The following is an 18,711-nucleotide window of genomic DNA, read 5'->3' on the forward strand; positions in this document are numbered from 1 at the left end:
TTACATATTGCTCTTGTGGTTTTGCTCCCCTAAATTTAGTACCAGAACTGAAGAAGAAAATACAGTAACAGGTTTTCTATCCCCACCTAGATTCTCCACTAGACGTTCTCTCGTTCTGGCTATTGCACTCTACAAGAGCAGCGGAACCTCTACACATATCAAGTACTCGGAGACACTGACAAATTCTGTGGCCAAAGCAATTGCTCACTTCATCACAATTTTTGATAAGAAATATTTCTTTTTTTTGTCCTGCCTTTGAAAGCCAGTTTTTATTACTTTATTATAGGTCAGTGTTTGGATGCCTGTGGGTCCAGAGTAGCCACTGTGAGGAACACGTGATGGGACTCGATCAAGTCCTGCAAACCCCTTACAGATGCCAATATACATGAGTTACAATGAATTGGCTTGGTCACTGCCACCTCCGGTCACACTCCACACGAACCTTTTGGACATGAAGTACACAGGGTTGCAGAGCCATTGCAGGTTTTACAAGAAGGATGACAAGGCAGGTGTTTTCTCAGAATATCTGTGTAAGGAGAGAAACAAGCAGTCAGTCTCCCCTGAGAAGAATCAGTGTTACAGTGTTGGAAGAGATCTCATGGAGAATCTCATCTCTTCCTCCCCTCCTCCCCCAAATAGAATCCCTTTGCTTTTGCATTAGCTAAATGTTGGCACCTGGTCTTGGCCTACGATTATGTGGACTTCACTCACTGTTGCTCTTCCTCCTTAATTTACAATTGATTATCAAGACTTTGTAAACTTCCAGAGACAGGATAGCCTTCAATACTAAGGGGATATATGAACTAATAAATGTTACTTCTTTCACGTATTAAGAATGTTTGGGTGCTTGTCAACATGCCCATGTGAGTGAGTTTTTCAGTCCAAGGTAATCACTTATTTCCCCATCATTCTTCAATGGTAAGTTCTCTTCACTCTAAGGTGATAACTGAGAATTCATTGTTTCTTTCATGAAAAACTTATTTTCTTTGTTTTGTTCTTTGGAATCAGATTTCATAATCGGTCAATGTTTGGGTCTCTGTGTTCTTCAGGGTAGCCATGGTGGAATACAACCTAAATTTATCTCACCTTAAATTTGTCCCAATCATCATCAAATATCACTAAAATGGAGCAGCCCATGAGTTTGCTGGTTGGTCAGGTGATTAGAGCTCTTTCCTCTCTCTCTTTCCCTCCAACAGCATTGGTTGGGCAGGCTTTTCAAGTAAGTCAGCTACTCCACGGGACAGTTTCAAAGGCATACAAAATTGTCTCAATGACAATCACTCAGTCAATACGCAATTGAGATCATGGCTACAGTTCAGCAATTGTTTGGTAATCAGCATGACCGACAGAGGGAAAATTTAGAAAAAGAAGTTCTAGCTCATAATGCGTGGTATGAATGATCCTGATCCTCAGCCAACTGTTATGTTGGCATCTTGCCATTCTCCCTTCCTTCCTTCCTTCCTTCCTTCCTTCCTTCCTTCCTTCCTTCCTTCCTTCCTTCCTTCCTTCCTTCCTTCCTTCCTTCCTTTTTCCTTTTCTTCCCTCCTTCTCTTGCCTTAACAGTTTCTTTCTTCTCTTTCTGAAAGTCAGTCTGGCAGAGATGGGTCTCTAGTTCACACCTGCCTTCAGATCCCAGCTGTGCTGCTCTGTAGGGTAACCATGGATACAGTAATTAAACTCTCAGAATCCTACTTTTCCATGTCTCTAAAATGAGAGAAAACGAGTCTTCCCTTCTGAGACTGTTGTGAAGACTAAATGAGATAATGGGTATAAAGTGTGCAGCTCAGCAAATGGTAGTTTCTTCTGCCTCTGTTTCCCTCTTTCTTGACTTCCTTATTTGTTATCATTCCACCACATTTCTGAGGCTTTTGTTTTTATTTCCCTCCCTTTTTCCACTTCTCTATACTTGGAGTGGCACCCACTGGCATGGCTTGGTTTCCATGATGACACTCATGGTTAATTAGCTGGTGAGCCTTGCTACAGAGAAAACTAGATTCAATGGTAGGTGGTGGATATGGATGTAGATACAGAGATATATATGATTGTCCACCCTGCCATGCTGAATTGCAGTCTTTTTCCCAGTTTGGAAAGAAAAATTTGTCCTGGTTTTCCAGTAGACTGATTGACTGATGTAATCTGCCTGGGGGGACCTGTTAAGAACTCAATTAGCCCTGTGTAGAGCAATGCTAATCACAGGATTTTTGTAAAAGTGGTCCACATGACTTAGCATGATTGAGTCTTTCCCTGAAGGCCCCTTTTAACCAGACAAATCACATAACCTCAAAATGAGGGCAGCAGAGAGCTGAGCAACAATTATGTTGCTAACGGGTCTCAGTAATCAACAGAGCAATGCAAAACCACAATGTGGTATTACCTCACACCTGTTAGAATGGCTGTCATCAAAAAGATGGTGAGGGATGAGGAGAAAGGGAATAGCCCATAAACTGTTGGTGGGAATGTAAATTGGTGCAGTCACTATGGAAAACAGTATGAAAGTTCCTCAAAAATTTAAAAATAACACTATTATATGATCTAGCAATCCTACTTCTGGGAATAGAACCGCAGGGAAGTGAAATCACTATCTTAGATAACACAATGTTCATCGCAGCATTAGTTACAATAGCCAAGACATGGACACAGCCTAGGTATCCATTGATGGATAAAGAAGATAGGGCATATACAGGGTGGGGCAAAAGTAGGTTTACATTTGTGACTATGAGAAACGCCGAGTTTATTTTTGTATTATTATTTACTAACTATTGTATTATTTGCCATACAAACAACTGTAAACCTACTTTTGCCACACCCTGTATATGCAGTAGGATATTATTCAACCATAAAAAGAAGGAAGGCATACCCTTTGCAACAACATGGATAAACCTTGTAGGCATTATGCTAAGAGAAAGACAGAGAAAGACAAACACTACAATCTCGCTTATTTGTAGAATCCTAAAAAAAATCAAGTTCATAGAAACTGAGCAGATTGCGGGTTGCTGGAGGGGAGAACAGAGGAGGGGATGGTGGAGACAATGGAGGAAGGTGGTCATAGGGAACAAAGTTCCGGTTTTAAGATGCATAAATTCTTGGGGTCTAATATGCAGTAAGGTGACTATAGTTTAAAATATTGTATAATTGAAAGTTGCTAAGAAAGTAGACGTTAAAAGTTCTTACCATAAAAAAAGTAACTATGGAGGTAATGGGTGGATTAGCTAATCTTACGATGGTGATCATTTTGCAGTGAATACATATATTAGATCATCCTGTTATACACATTGAAAATGCATAATATTATATGTCAATTATATGTCAATGTAGCTCGGGGAGAAGAATGCTTACTTAATGGTGAAGAGCAGTTATTATAAAATAATAAAATCATATTTGTCAGACATTGAGGACCTTGAAAATCTTTAATATATTTCCAGGCCATGGGCTGATTTTCTTCTGATTTTTATCATTTTTATACTAAAATGCTATAGTTATGAATATATGAGTTTCTATTATTTTTTCCATATTTTTATAAAATATTGTGTTTATATCTACAAACACACATATTTACAATTACATATTTAACATTCTGACAATTTGATATTTTACTGTGATACACTTTATATAAAATTTATTCTATATTGTCCTCATGTTTCCACTAGAGGGTACTCTGTACACACAGTTAACAGCAATTAAGCATGGGCAATGATTAAAGTCATCCCCAGTCAGGGGTCTTGATGGTAAAAGATTAGTGACTAAATCTCAACAAGTCAATTTTGACCTTGATCATAGTTTTTTTGTTTATTTGTTTTTTCTGCTGCAGAAATTCTAGACTGTATAGGACCTCAAAAACAAAAATCACCTTGACCAAGTAAATGTAGTGTCCATTCTTCAAAAATAATTGTAGTGCAACCAGATAAAACAAGGTTCTTCATATTTCATTTTGTTAAATATGAAATACTCACATGAGTCAAATGTCCAAAAAGCAAAAATCATGAAGCTTTCCTAATCCCTTTCCACCCTTTTTATATGAACTGTATCTATTCACACTGTTTATCACATTGCCTTTTTTTTTTTTTTTTTTGGTAACAATATGTTTTGGAGACGATTCTTTATCAGTCCATAAAGAACCTTTTTGTTCTTGTTTATGGCTCCATGGTATTCCATTGCATGGATGTATCATGCTTCATTTTTTTAGTCTCCTGTTGTAACCATTTAGTTTTTTTCCTGTCTTTGCTATTTCAAATAATGCTGCAGTGACTAAGAAAGTAAGAGGTGACTTTTCAGACTATTAAAGAACTATAAGGACAGAGGTTTAGATTCTTGTTAGCCTCCCTCTCCCAAGGTGTAACCAATGGCACATCAGGAATGTCTTTAAGTGTTCTAGAAGTCTCCACTGCTGCATTTCCTCCCAGTCTTTCCCCTTTGTGCACCCCCTTATATTTTGTGTTGCTGTCCCCTCCATTCATGACTTCTTCAGCCCACTCGCTCCTGGCTGCCCAGCTTCTTGGGTTGGTTTCAACATCATAGAGACTCCTGATTTGTGGCGATTGCCTTCTCCTCCCTAATTCCCTGTTACCTCTTTTCATTTGAAACTTCCACCTTCGTCGCTCCCGCGGCAGGCTCTTCAGCACAGATGGGCTTGAAGTGAGCGCAGGTTCTTTTTTATTAAAAAAAATAAAGTGTTTTATTTTTTTAATGCAAAAAAGATAAAATAGATAAATTGCCTATCATCTTACTACCCAGACAGGTCTGCTGCATATACCTACATTGGCACGTAGCTTTCTCTTCTTTATAGTGAATGTGCGAGTACAATCACACATGTGTATATATGTGTAATTATCTACATCTTCTGCATAGGTAAGAGAGACCCTCCACTTTGAATTACATTATACATCTTATAGGCATTTTCTCTTGCCATTGATATTCCCTGTAAACATTATTTCTACTGATTTGTATATTTATTTGTGTGAATCATAATTTAATTGATTTTTTTGTTATTATAAATAAAACTGTTTTAACATCTTCACAAGTACACATTCTTGGTTCAGTCAGGACTCTGACTGGTTATTGACATCTCAATTGAGCATTATTATTATTATTATTATTACTATTATTATTTAATTTTTGCATTGATTTGAGAGAGAGAGAGAATGAGAAAAGGAGAAGGGAGAAAAGCATCAACTTGCCACCCACTTAATTGTTCCATTTAGTTGTGCACTCATTATTGCCTCTTGTACATACCCTGAGTGAGAATCGAACCTTGTGGTCTCAGCACACTGGGATGATGCTTTATCCACTGAGCCACCCAGCTAGGGCTCCAACTAAGCATTATATGCTGCCTTCTTTCTGGGACTATTTTCCCCAAATCTGTATGGCTCTCTAGGCCCTCGTTTTCTTTCTTTCTTTCTTTCTTTCCTTCTTTCTTTCTTTCTTTCTTTCTTTCTTTCTTTCTTTCTTTCTTTCTTTCTTTCTTTCTTTCTTTCTTTCTTTCTTTCTTTCTTTCTTGAACTAGGGAAGGCTATTTTGAAAGTGTACTAGTGTTTCATGTGTTAAAACTGGACCAGGCTAAAGCATTAAGGAATAGATTAACTCTATTGTGTCATAATATGTGCTTGGAGTTTTATATGTATTCTTTTATTTAATTCTCAAAATGACCTATGTGAAGTAATTTCACGTTCTCATTTTATAGATGAGGAAACTGAGGCTCAGAGAGAATGTGTATCATGTTCAAGGTCACAGAGCTACTAAAGAACAGAGCCAGGATTTGAATTCAGGCTTGCCTAATTCTCACCCACTAGAGAGATGTTTTAGTAATTAATTTGGATTGTAAAATCATTTGGTAGACATCAAAGCAGTACTGTACAGATAAAATGGCTCTTGGAAAAATGAAACAAAAATCTTGATTGTTTTTGTGTGTGTGTTTGTCAATTTTCATGGTATAAATACCCCCACCATAGCTGATTTTAAGCTGCCAATGATTGTACAACCCACTTATAAAGTTATTGGAGATTTAACAATCCATGCAACTGGGTACATATGACTCCTTCATACCACTAGTTAAAGGTTGTATTACTTACCTAGAGACATTGTTCTCTGCACTCTGATTGGTTAATTAAATAAAAATGATGTCTTCATGTTTGAGGCAACTGTATACAGCTGCAAAGTCCCTCTAAAAATCAGATTTTCATGGCATCTTTAAAGTTTTCTAATGTTCAGCTACTATTAGGCAATGTATTCCCCACTATGGAAAAATTTTTTTCCCACATGAGTGGCTTTTGGTGTTTATAACTGACTCTGGGATTCCAGTCTTTGCTCAGAGCATAGGAATTAAGATCAAAAGACAGGCTAGTGATATACTGTTAGGATGTGGTCAAAGATAAAAAGATAATTCACCATATCTGCGCTTTATTGGTTAGACTACCATCAGAATATGTAATTAGAGCCCACTATAGACATGGTTTTCATCAGTGATGGGACTAGGTGGGTAGGGGAAATATACAGAACTTCCTGCAACCACCAGGGGGAAAACAATTAAGAAAATTTGAAGGATTTAACAGTAGTGAAGTAAACTGTTTCCGTACCCAACCAGCTATGGCCATTATCTTCTTTCAAAGCCCGTGACCTGCCTTCCCTGAACATTTCCACCAGCGGTGGCTCTGTGTGATGCCTGAGTCATTATTGAAGTTATTTGCAGCCTATTTAATATTGGTCCTGTTACTAGACTGACGAACCTTTACAATATATTAGTGATGGGAACAGGGGACCTGGAGATGATCTATACTTTTGTGCAGTGCATTTTAGTGGCAGGAAAAACAGAGAGCTGAGCAGCTATCTTTGGACATTACTTCATCTTGGCTGGAGGTTTTGCCAGGGCTGGTCTGATGTGTAGGAAAGTCTCCATCCTTGTACTAGGGTGGGAGGTATTCTCACTCTGTTAGTAGTTGATATGAATAATGATGGCCTTCTCCACTGTCACTCTCATTGTGAGTAGCCACCATAGTAGAAGAAGAGCTCAGTGAACTCTAGTTGGATTTTTATTTCCAGGGTATTTCCCCTGTACATGCTGACATAGACTATGGGGGTGGCCATAGTCTTCGGATGCAAGTACGATCTTATTGTTCCCATTAGGGCAGCAGTTTCCAATCGGAGTACCAAGGCACACTGGTGTGCTGCCAGAATTTATAAAACATTCAGTGCCTGACTATTCAGTCAGGGGCACAGTCTGCTTTTCCCTTAGATTTTCAAATAGAAAAATGACAACAGCCAATATAACAATAGCCATCTGGTGTGAATGAATCAAAATTATACCTATTTTTGTCAGAGCTCCAAAAAATATATTTTTTGGTGTGTGCTGCAGAATTTTAGTAATTAGTTTCTGTGTGCCATGAGATGAAAAAGGTTGAAAATCACTGCATGAGGGAGTAGTGTAAGTGAAGAAAAGAACTGAAGTGTGTCCCATCTTACCTTCCCTATCTGGATCAGCCTGTGTGTTTAAAACACTACCACCACCTTGCAGGTATCACCTTGGCCGCTCCATTCTGTCATATACTCTGCGATTTGTCTGGGCTCTCTCTCAGTTGACCCAGGATGACTGCAGTCTGCTTTCTGTCATCTTAAAGGTATGGCTATTAGGGCTTGTTCTTTGGAACCCTCCACTGCCTATCCTGTTACACCCTTGACCTTGTTTGTTTAAGGAAAACAAGCTGGGAGAAAGATGTAGGTCTTGACTCAGACACTCCTAGGGCTTTATAGCCTGCTTTCCCCGTTTACTGTCTGTTTCAGTGGTGCCTGATCTCTACTGAGGAAGCTGTCTACCTTGCTCAGGGAAGGTGCAGTTTTTTCTCACTGTTAATCGTCTGCATGTCTTATTTCCTAGATCATAGAAGTGGAAAAGTGCAGCCATATCCTTGACTTTATTGCTTTTGTCCAGCCATGAGAAACATTCTCATCTGCTTCCCGAATCTTTTACTAGTGCTAAATCCCCAAATGGACTAATTCCTTTCTCCAAAAACATTAAATTTTGATAGTAGAAAATGCAGAGGGATGGGTGTGGTGCTCAGACAAAGAGGAGCAATCAAGGCCTGGTTTCTGCTTGCGAAGTGCGTAGTCCAGTTGAAAGGGACGTGTAATCATTTGGGAGATCAAGTCTGCTCTGCCTCTTGGCTCCCTGGATATTTTCATCATCTGGGTGCCAGATAAAATACAGATGTTCTGAGCTAGAAACATAGCACCAGACTCTGTTCCCCTTGGCCAGCACTACCTCTTAAATGCCTGAATGGCAGACAAACTCATTTGCAGCATTTTGGTTCAACTATAATTCACGGAAGATATCCCAATCTTCACTGAATGATTTTCTTCCCAACTCTGTCTCTGAAATCAGCCTGTGTTCTCTGAGGCCTTTGGCTGCTGGGTTTGTGACGATCTCTGAGCTGCTTTTCCTTTGTCACATATACAGTGCTGTCCACATGGACGGCAGCCACAGATGTCCCTCTTCTGACACCCAGCAAGAGCCTTATCTCCCGCCCAAGGTCTTGCCCTCTCCAGCCTCTAGAAAACCCGTCCTGAGCAGACCTCTTCTCAGCTGCTGTTGCTTCTGCACTGAAATGACCCCCCTGACACATCCTTGCCTCGCAACCAAATGGAGAGCCTCTCTTGTTTTCTCTGCATAGGAAGCGAGTCCAATTTTCCCAGCAGGAAGAGGATTTTGTTTTTTAATCACCCCAGATGTGGAGAGGCCACCAAAGTTTGCAATGGCCGTGCGAGGAAGGGTGTGACTGAGGCTCCGAGGTGAAGAGGCAGGTGGGGTGCCTGCATGCAGGCCTTGCCTGTGAGAGTCCAAGCTCCCGCTTGCTTCCTCACTCCTTCCCCCTGTTAGGACCCCCACTTTCCCACCTGGAGAGGGCAACTTCTCCAAGGCAATTTTGAATGACAGCAATTTCTAATAATCTGCCCAGACAGATCAGCTCCTTTAGCTTAAGTTCCCAGTACTTGAGAGCAGTTCTTCCTTGCCTCATTGAAATAGCCGACCCTACTGGGCAGTGTCCTTTTCCTTAATAAAGAGAGGCACAGATGACGGAAGCTATCCTGAAACCTCTGAGAAAGTGGTACTTGGGCCATTTCTCTCTATGACTCTCTTTATGTGCTCAGAGGTCTGCTCCATCTCTGTGAAAACTCAAGCAGCCAGACCAAGCATAAAAGACCTTTTGGGTTTTCCCTCCTGGCCAGATGTCAGCTACAGCCTCCTTCCCTCTCCTGCCTTCAGCATCAAAGAGACCCAACCTTGATTCTCATTCTAAGCTTTTGTTTTCCTACCCAGCCTTCAATTCTTGCTCTCTGAAAGCAAGAGTTAAAGAGGGACGGAGGGAGGACAAGAAGGCAGCTAGCCACCTGTGATCACTCTCGGGAGACACATACCATTCCAGAATCTGTCTTCCATCTGGGTCTGGACGGGAACCATACACCTCCCATGCAGCAGCTCTAGGCCTGCCCGGCAGCTGCTACACTCGTGGTAGCGAATGCCGGTGCAGCTTTCACAGGATGGGTGGCAGGGCTCACATTCACCCAACACTGAGTTACCGTAGAAGCCAGGGCCACATTGCCTCACACAGCTGCCACCTACGGAAGAACACAGAGAAGGAGCATCCAGGAGGACACCTGGCGGGCGGAGCTCAGCACTCTACACAGGGCCAAAGTTCTAAAGAGGCTACAGGGAATCCCAGGGATGTTTTTGTTTGAGTTTGTTTTAAAAGAGACCAGGATGGCATTAGCTTATTTCAAGCAGTAAATATGTCTTTAAAAAGCGAGCTCTTGAAGCCCTCTTTTAACTGAGATTTTAAGTTGATTCTCAGATCAAAGGATTAAGAGCATAGAAAATAAGAACTTGACATTCTCAGTGTTTTGAAAAACTGCAAATGAAATGAGTCTCTATGTAGAGAACAATAGGATGTCATTTGGGGCTTTCTGCCCCATTCTCTCTCCCATATGCATGCAAGACCACTGGACTATTAGTTCCTTACCTGGAAGACTCATAGTATATGTCTTTCCTAACCATCTATTTTTATCAAGTGAATGAATTGACCAAAACCTAAGACAAAGGATCCTGTTTAAGTTTTACAGTGCTCAGGACTCTATTACATGGATTACATCTCAAGGGAAGAGTCATGACTAAATATTCCAGGTAACCGATTCTAAAGCATTGTCTTCAGCTTCCCCTCCACCCTCCACATTCACTCTTGTGTTCATTAGTTTGGAGATAGACTATGCTTTGGTAATACAAGCAGGAGGAAGTAGTCCTGGCTAATGTTTATTTTCAAATCAAATGAAAACTTATCCTTGGACAAAAGGCACCAGCGCATGCAGACCCTGAAACTGATCAGATGTGCTCTCTCTCTTTTCTGGGTGGAGCTCCGGAGCCTCGTTTTCACTTTGTTTGATGCCATTTTCAGACTTACCCAAGAGAAAGAAGCCCTCTTCACACCAGTAACACTCATTCTGGCCACAGCTGGCACAGTTGGTATCACACGCTTTGCATTCCAATTCTTCACTGTAGGTCTTCTGAGGACAGGTTTTATAACAGTGGTGTCTAAACCTAGGGGAGAAGGTAGAGTTTCTTCCATAAGCTATATATATTGATGTGTTGCTCTTATCCACCATAATTTAATCTCTGTATGTACGTCTACACATGTTTTTTTGTTTGTTTTTTAACAAATATAGTATTTGGGTTTTAAGGCAGAAAACTTCCTCTTGGTCTGGGTGTGTCTTTCAAACAAGTCATGAACAGCCTCTCTCCAGACTTCTGAGGACCCTTATCAGGGCAGCTGAGAGGAGTCTTTGAAGAAAGACAGGGGTGCTGATAACTTATATATGGAGTAATGATTATGTGTCAAGTATTAGCTTATTTAAACCCCTATACAATTCCCACATGGTAACTATTACATATCTTTAATTTCCAGATCGGGGAACTGTATCTCAAGGTTAAGTGCTCCAAATCACATAGGTTGTTAAAGGTGGAACTGGAATTTTAGCCAAAGTCTATTTGAACAGTTTGTGTGCTTTTGCCACACGACACTCACAAAGTCTGAAACAGCTTCGTATTGTATTCAAGTAGCTTACTGAAATATCTGTATCCAGATTATTACCATCAATATTGAAGTACCTTAGCTTGTCTGTATATGTATTTTTACACATACTGTCTGTTACTTTCATTCTATAGTAGAATACGCCATTGAATGACAGGCTCATTTGAAAGGGGAGTAGAATGAAGTTGACCTTTGCCCTTGAATGAATTCTGTAGCATCAACAAGATATCAGAGGCAGGCTTTGCCTTTCTTCCTCACCAACTCCTATTGTAGAGTGTTTCATTAGTTATATTCAAAGTCATTAAGTATTCTAAAGGGTTATAAATATGTGTTTCTTGAAATAAATTTTGCATGTTTTACCCTTAGTGATGTTGGTCATGTTCTTTTTAGTGTATAGTAGGTCCTTACTTAATGTGGTCAATAGGTTCTGCAACTTCAAGTGGAATGATATATAATAAAATAGCCTAATTGATATAAACAAAAGTTAAGTTCCCGTGGCACCTCATCAATGCTATAATGAAATGACATTGAACAAAATGATGTTAATTCAAGGAAGGACTACTTTTGTTTTTCAAGAGGCTTTAGGAAACATGCTCCTTAGTGGGCCATGGTGAGCGGGAGAGGCTGATGAGGCTGGCTCCAAACTTTCTTGGGTAACAAAGGAAGTAGGTGCAGGTCAAGGGGTGTCTTCTGGTGTCAAAATAAAGGAGGGCAAAGTTAGGCTGGAGAGCCCAAGAGTATTCCTCACCCACTTCTGCACGGTCACTACTTTTTTGGGTCTAAGTCCTCCTTCCTCAGTTCTTCAAGTTTGTGCCCCTAACCATGCGAGCTCACTGAGGAACACTTGCATTTCTGCTGTTCATTTCTGCTTGGGTATCTGTGGCAGGCCATATGCTGGATAAATGCCAATAATAAATATGCTGACAAATTTCTTTCTGCTCATTTACTGTCATCTGGTCTACCTTCTATAAAGTCTGGGAGTCTCTTCTCCAACTGTCCTCCCTCATTTAAATAGAACAATAATTTAAATCAGTGGGTCAGAAGTGCAGTGATATAGAGAGACAGTCAATGCAGAGAATAATAGGCTACTCTGGGAAAGCTGAATTAAAACCATAAGGTTAAGTAATGATAACGTTAACTGGTTGTTTTTAATGTTTCAGCTTATTGGGTTTCCCTTTCCTTCGCATCTACCTCATCCCTTTTGATGTCTTCCCACAGCCACATTTTGAGCAATTTTCCTTGGAATTGAGCCCATTAAAGTTGAGGTGACCCAAATCTGGACAACCCCACTCCCTACCCCTACCACTAGCTGTGCTATATCATGAGAGAACTCAGCCTCTCTGAGCTTCAGTTTTCTCTTTTGGAGAATAATATTGATCTCATGTTCCTGACAATGTTTTTGGAAAGGTGAAAAGAAGAAATGGAGGTATTTGTTTATCACAAAACTGTCCAGTTCTTAAGATGACAGGGAGGAATTATGTAGCCTATGCATTATCTGGGCCTTTCTTTTATCTTCCTTTCTTTTTTAGTTTTTTTTTTTTTTCCAAGATAGGCACCAATGTATTCTGGGAGGGAGACTAGGATGGAAAGGGCAGGTGGCATTGATACATGCCATGTTTGATTTGCACATTTGTATTAGAGAACTTTGAGGGTCATGGTTATCTGTATTTCATTTAACCTAGTGGTCTGTGTCTTTCATTACCCAGGGCATGATTGAGAGCTAATGTAGCACCTGGCTTCATCCTGGGCCGTCTGGCTCTTATTAAGGACAAGTTCTTCATGAAGACATCTGGAAACAGCTTGTCTGGGTCTATTGTTAGGTTCTGTCCAGAACCAGCAAGGTATGAATCTTGGTCACCCATGGTAAGATTCCTAGACACCAGTGTCAGATTGGGTGCCTTCCAGAACCAGGAAAGAGAAGGCCTCCGTTCCAGCAAGAAAACAGCTGGGCTCTTGTTGCTGAATCCAACAATTATTCAACAATAGCCTGACAGGGCAGAGTTGCTTCAGGCTGCAGGGCCTCTTTTCTTTAATCACTGATTTAGGATTAAGTTGGTAATGCTTAAACTGCAGAAACATTAGTGCTATTAAAAAGAGGGCCAGACTTACATGTAATATCCCGTAATGCATGATGTGCAGGTTCCTGGGTCATCTGGAAAAAAAATTATAATAATAAAAAATAATAATCACTAAAGGTTCATCAATCGGAAAAAAATGGGCTTTGGAAAAGGTATGGCTTAAGACCATCTTCTGGAATAATTTCATGAAATGTACTGTCCAGAAATGGTATTTGAATAGAATGCACCATTTTTAATTAGTACCAAGCTGTTTGCTACGAGTTATCCTTATCAGAGCTAGTAAAATAGAGATTCTCATAAATACTTGGCTATGACCTTCAAGAAGGAATAAGCCCAAGCTACTCGGTCTTCAAATTGCAGACCAGGAACCATCCACTTTGAGAATGTCCTGGTGTTTACTGAAGTAAAGGCAGCACCCCCCCCACACACACACACACACGCCTGAAAAGGGGCTTCCAACTTCCACCCCGAATGGTGGGTTTTTCATGAATTACCCCAAATGCCTGCCAATGTGAGGAATTGTAATCTGGGAGGTTCCTTTGCAATTTGGACAACTGTTTTTTTCCAATACAGTTTCCACTTTGTGTCTGCACTTTACAACCCTCTTAAAGAAACTGTCCTGTTCTCATGAAGTACAATGATCCAGTGTGTCCCTGTTGACCCAGGGAAGGATTTTTTCCTAAAGCTTTCAGGGGTCTTAATGAAAGAGAAAGGACTTTGAGAACCACTAACTCAGTCTATTCCCTCCCTTCTAACTCTCCCTGAAATATTCCAACATCCAGATCCAATTGTTATGAGAATTCTATGACGTTCTCTGGCCTTCAACTCTTGTAAGTTACCTCTAGCAAGTTCTTTCTATCTGTTATACTGCAGTCTTGCTCTTTCATTCTAATAGAAGAAAGAAAACAATTGCTTCCTTTTAAACCATTCTTCTTGGTACATGAAGATTTTATGTCACCTTTAACTTTTTAAAAACTAAACAAAATGATGTCCTTTGAACTTGGTGCATAGCTTTCCTTTCTGGATCCACTCTAGGCTCTATTTTGGTTTCACAAAGTCTGCTCTTTGGTAGAGCCTCACTTGAATCTTTAACCAAACATTCATCTTGTATCTTCCTACGGATGTTGTTACACATAATACAACTAATGCATTGCACCAAAAGTTATATTTGAAGCATTTTTAAATGGCTCTACCATTTTCACAGAATCCCCAGAAGCATCTGGAAATAGCCTAGTTATCTTGCATTGGAGAGGGCACTACCTGTTTCTAGTTTGAAGTTTTAACTCTGGCTTAACTGTCTTGAGAACTCATGTTAACTTTTCTCTACTTGCTAGGTCCTAGTCTCTGCAGCTGTAAAATGATCTTATTGGATAAGATGGTTACAAGGTCTTCCCAAAAGTCAAAGATTCTGATGCTGAGTCTAGCAGGAGTTGGCAAACTATATGGACAACTTCGGGGCCAAAGCTGGCCCTGACCTTTCGTTTGCATCTTGCTTATGAATATTTTCCTGCTACAGTGTCAGAGTAGAGCAGTTACAACAGAGGTAGAAAATCTTTACTATCTGCCACTTCACTGTAGGGAAGAAGTCTGCTGGCCAGAGCACTGTTGGGTCATGGCTTTGTCATGATCACCTTTGTTATATAACACAGGTATAAATGTTATTTTCTTAACAGCTGGCCTCTGAGTTCCTCTTAGGGAGAAAACTATCTATATTTAGAAAAATACCTTGTAAAACAACTTGGGGTAGAAGTTTAATCAGAAGTATTGAGTATGAGCCAAGGTGGCCAAGGAGATAGCCAGGCCCTTTTGCAGGAGACCATGATTTGGTTATGGGAGGAAAATGGTTTTCATGTCTGGGTCAACTTGGTTTGCAATAGAACGACTAGAGCAGGGCAGGGCAATGAACCATAAACCAGGCTTATTAAGTGGAATCAGGAATCTGAACCTAGAGGTACCTCGAGAAAGTAGAGCACACTGGATGCTTCAGATTCTTGGGGGAGGGCTTTCTGCTTCCACAGTCCATGGACTAGGACTATGAATCCATTTTAAAGTGGTGCAAAGGCCCCGAGGAACACTAATGGTTCTACTGGGTAAATTGATTTCCTGCTATGAGTCTGTGTTTGCATCTATATTCTTTTCAGTCCTGCTCCTAAGGAAGTAGCTACTACTCAGCTCCCATTTGGGCAGCTTACTTTTCCCTTTCTTGTTCCTGATGAATATATTTGACTTCAATGGCTTTGCTCATTTAGTAAGGGATGGGACATTCTAATCCTGCTCTCCATTGTTTTTGTCATCCGTCCCATCTAGGAACTTAATGAGTTTGCTCTATGTTCCTTTAAGCCTGTCACTGATAAAAATATTGAATAGAATCAAGCCTCAGGAATATGCATACCAAAGTAATCTTGAGTCTAGACACTTTTCCAGCCCTCTTGCACAGTGAATTTGGTGCCTTCACAACAGTCTGCATAAATGAATAATGCATAGGACAGGAACTGTCTTATAACAGCTTATGAATGCCCCTTAGTCTTCCTCATTATTACCAGTTGTTCTAAAGAGTAAGAATTATTTGTAAAAAATTTCCAGCTCAGAAGACCCACAAGTCAGACATAAGCTAACTGGATTTAGCTTGACCGCTGAGAGGCAGCTGTTCTGGGATTAAGTAAAGGTAACAATCTCAGACCTCGAAGTTGACTCTAAATCAAGTTGGCATTTGGGTGGTGAGGAGGGGTGGCTTAGAAATAGAGAGATGAATCTTCCTGGCTGTGTGTGTGTGTGTGTGTATTGGGAGTGGTGAGGAATGGAAGAGTCTAAACAAGTTAGAATTGTTAACTGTCTTGGAAGGTGCTATCCAAAGTAGGATGTTTAAATAGCTTTGATTATTTGATCTTGTCATACTTTTGAGCTGAGAGAGCATATTTTGAGGAGGGAGGGGGCAAGTTCTGTCATAATGCAGAGAGAGAGACTTGCACATTTGGAAAAAAGTCTTCAGAAACAGTTTACTGGCTTCCAGCTGTTCAAATCCCCACTAAAGAGAAGGTGTGTGCAGATGACTTGTCAAGATGGGGCATGGGGATACAGTCTTCCTTTCTTGAGAAAATTCATTCTTATGGGGTGGGGTGGGCAGGGCCATAGTGTCCACTGTGTCTGGAGAGGTTGTCATGATCCTCCACATTACCTTGCCACTGTCTCCTTGGTGATCATCAGTGCTGGAACTCATCGCAAACTCCCTGTCCTGTGGAGACATTGCTTCCTGCACTCAACATCACCTTCAGTGGTCAATTGCCGTTCTCTGCCACTTTGTTATGTTTTCAGAAATATCTATAGCCTTCACAATTGACTATGGGTAGATCTGGGAAACATTCGGAGTTATATACATTTTACTTACAAAATGTATTGGAAAAGGGATATTTTATTTATTTTTTAAAATTTTTATTAATTTTAATTTATTGTGTTAACATGGATCTAAGTGTCTCACTCAATATATCTCCCTCAGGAAAAGGGATATTTTAAAATCCAAATGGAACTAAACATTTAGAAATATCCAGAGAAAAATATCTTTTTAAAATTTAAATAAACTTTGAGCCACATAACCTAAGAAGCACATAGCAAGAATGATTCTATTTCGCTTTTTCTAAATTTATTGTCATTATTATATGATTATTTTTTTATTTGGGGAAAAGAGAAGAACTTTGGTGTCTTAAGACTAATTCTTTATTGGCATTGACTGGTTTGCTCAGTAGATAAGAGCGTTGGCCCGGCGTACAGATATCCTGTATTTGATTCCTGGTCCAGGCATTCATGAAAAGTGACTGTCTGCTTCTCTTCCTCTCCCTCTCCTCCTTCTCTCCTTCTTCCCCTCCTACAGTCAGTAGCTTGGTTGGTTCGAGCATTGGCCCCAGGTGCTAAGGATAGCTCAGTTGCTCCAAGCTTCAGCTTTACTTGCTAAAAACAACTCGATTGATTTGAGCATCAGCCCCAGATGGGGGTTGCTGGGTGGATCCTGGTCAGGTCACATGTGGGGAGTCTGTCTCACTGTCTCCCCTCCTCTAACTTAAAAAAAATGAGTAGCTCTTTATCATATAATAAATATCTAGATATGCCAGAATTAGTCATGGGTTAGATATATTGTTTAGGCAAAACTGATTGCAAAACTGTGGAGAAAAGTTTACGTCTGGGTGCTCCTACCCTTGGCTACTTCTTTCAAGATTCATTTTCAGGCCTGTAGGTCTTTCATTCTTACCCCATGCATAGGCCTCCCTCATGGCCTATAGAAACTACCTATCCTGTGTCCCACTACTACAAAGACCTGCTCGGTTACTGCCTGTGCTGCTGACTGATGGGCATGTTAAACTTGTGCTCTTAGGAGGCTCCTGGGCTGTCACCTACCTCAGTCCCTTCTCAGGTATCTTAGACCCATTAGGCTCCTTCTGCCTTGACCTTTTAGGCCACAACTACAGATGTTTCATAAAACAGCACCCATCTTATTGTACTAAATCTATGTTCCAAAACTATAGAGGGTTGTGGAAAGGTGTGAAAAGTGGAATCTAGTCATATCATTCAATCATAGTCATTTATATTTATGTTTTCAACTTATCTCCCAACTTAAAAATGCTAGGTGAACAAGTTAATTAGAAACACATAGTCTGTCTATAAAGAAAGAGGAGCTAGAAGCCAAATATAGGGAGTCCTTATGTACATGTAGGTGAATGAACCCATCAGAGAGCCATTCCTTCCATCTATAATATTAAGGAACCAAATATAAAAATATGGAAGATTAGTAAGTGAGTTCATTAGCTCAGATGTGGCATTTTGGTTAGGTGTATCCTGAGTCACTGGCCTTCAAAGAGAAGTGTACAAGGCAATTTATTGGGCTATAGAAAAAAGCACCCCCAAACAAAACAGAATATATGTTTAAATTTTTTTTTTTTGTATTTTTCTGAAGTTGGAAACAGGGAGGCAGCCAGACAGACTCCCACAAGCTCCCGACCGGGATCCACCCAGCATGCCCACCAGGGGGCGATGCTCTGCCCATCTGGGGCATTGCTCTGTTGCAACCAGAGCCATTCTAGTGCCTGAGGCAGAGGCCATAGAGCCATCCTCAGCTCCCGGGCCAACTTTGCTCCAATGGAGCCTCGGCTGCGGGAGGGGAAGAGAGAGAGACAGAGAGGAAGGAGAGGAGGAGGAGTGGAGAAGCAGATGGGCGCTTCTCCTGTGTGCCCTGGCTGGGAATCGAACCTGAGACTCCTGCACGCCAGGCCGATGCTCTACCACTGAGCCAACCGGCCAGGGCCAATTATTTTTTTATCTTCTTAAAATTTCTACTTTAGCATGCTTTTTAAATATATGTAAAATATTCAGGCACTAGTACATATAAATAATTACACACACACACATATATGCATTACACACACATATATAGGCATGTGCTGAGTTTTAAACCAATGGGGTGATAAATAAAAAATGTATGAAGATTGTTGCTTTAGATTTCTGTTATCATGGGGCTTGGAGAATTATTGGGGCTAGAAATCTATGAAGTATGGGCAGAGCATCAGTTTGCTCTGATAATT

At 40.5% G+C, this 18,711-nt stretch overlaps 1 protein-coding gene across 2 annotated transcripts in view; it reads right to left on the reverse strand.

Moving 5' to 3' along the window:
* The window catches only part of PCSK5 (proprotein convertase subtilisin/kexin type 5), a 458,607-nt gene that overhangs the window by 39,789 nt on the left and 400,107 nt on the right, over positions 1-18,711 (reverse strand). Inside the window, exons 25-29 of one of the 2 annotated variants that reach the window (XM_066257062.1) lie at positions 13,176-13,218; positions 10,440-10,576; positions 9,403-9,603; positions 4,565-4,645; positions 443-526 (exon numbers count right to left, since the gene is read on the reverse strand). In XM_066257062.1, coding sequence (XP_066113159.1) covers positions 443-526; positions 4,565-4,645; positions 9,403-9,603; positions 10,440-10,576; positions 13,176-13,218 — 546 coding nt within the window. The remainder of the gene's footprint in view (positions 1-442; positions 527-4,564; positions 4,646-9,402; positions 9,604-10,439; positions 10,577-13,175; positions 13,219-18,711) is intronic. The other variant, XM_066257063.1, reaches the window with a different exon arrangement.

Source organism: Saccopteryx bilineata, chromosome 2, assembly GCF_036850765.1.
Source record: "Saccopteryx bilineata isolate mSacBil1 chromosome 2, mSacBil1_pri_phased_curated, whole genome shotgun sequence".
Taxonomy (NCBI): Eukaryota; Metazoa; Chordata; class Mammalia; order Chiroptera; family Emballonuridae; genus Saccopteryx; species Saccopteryx bilineata.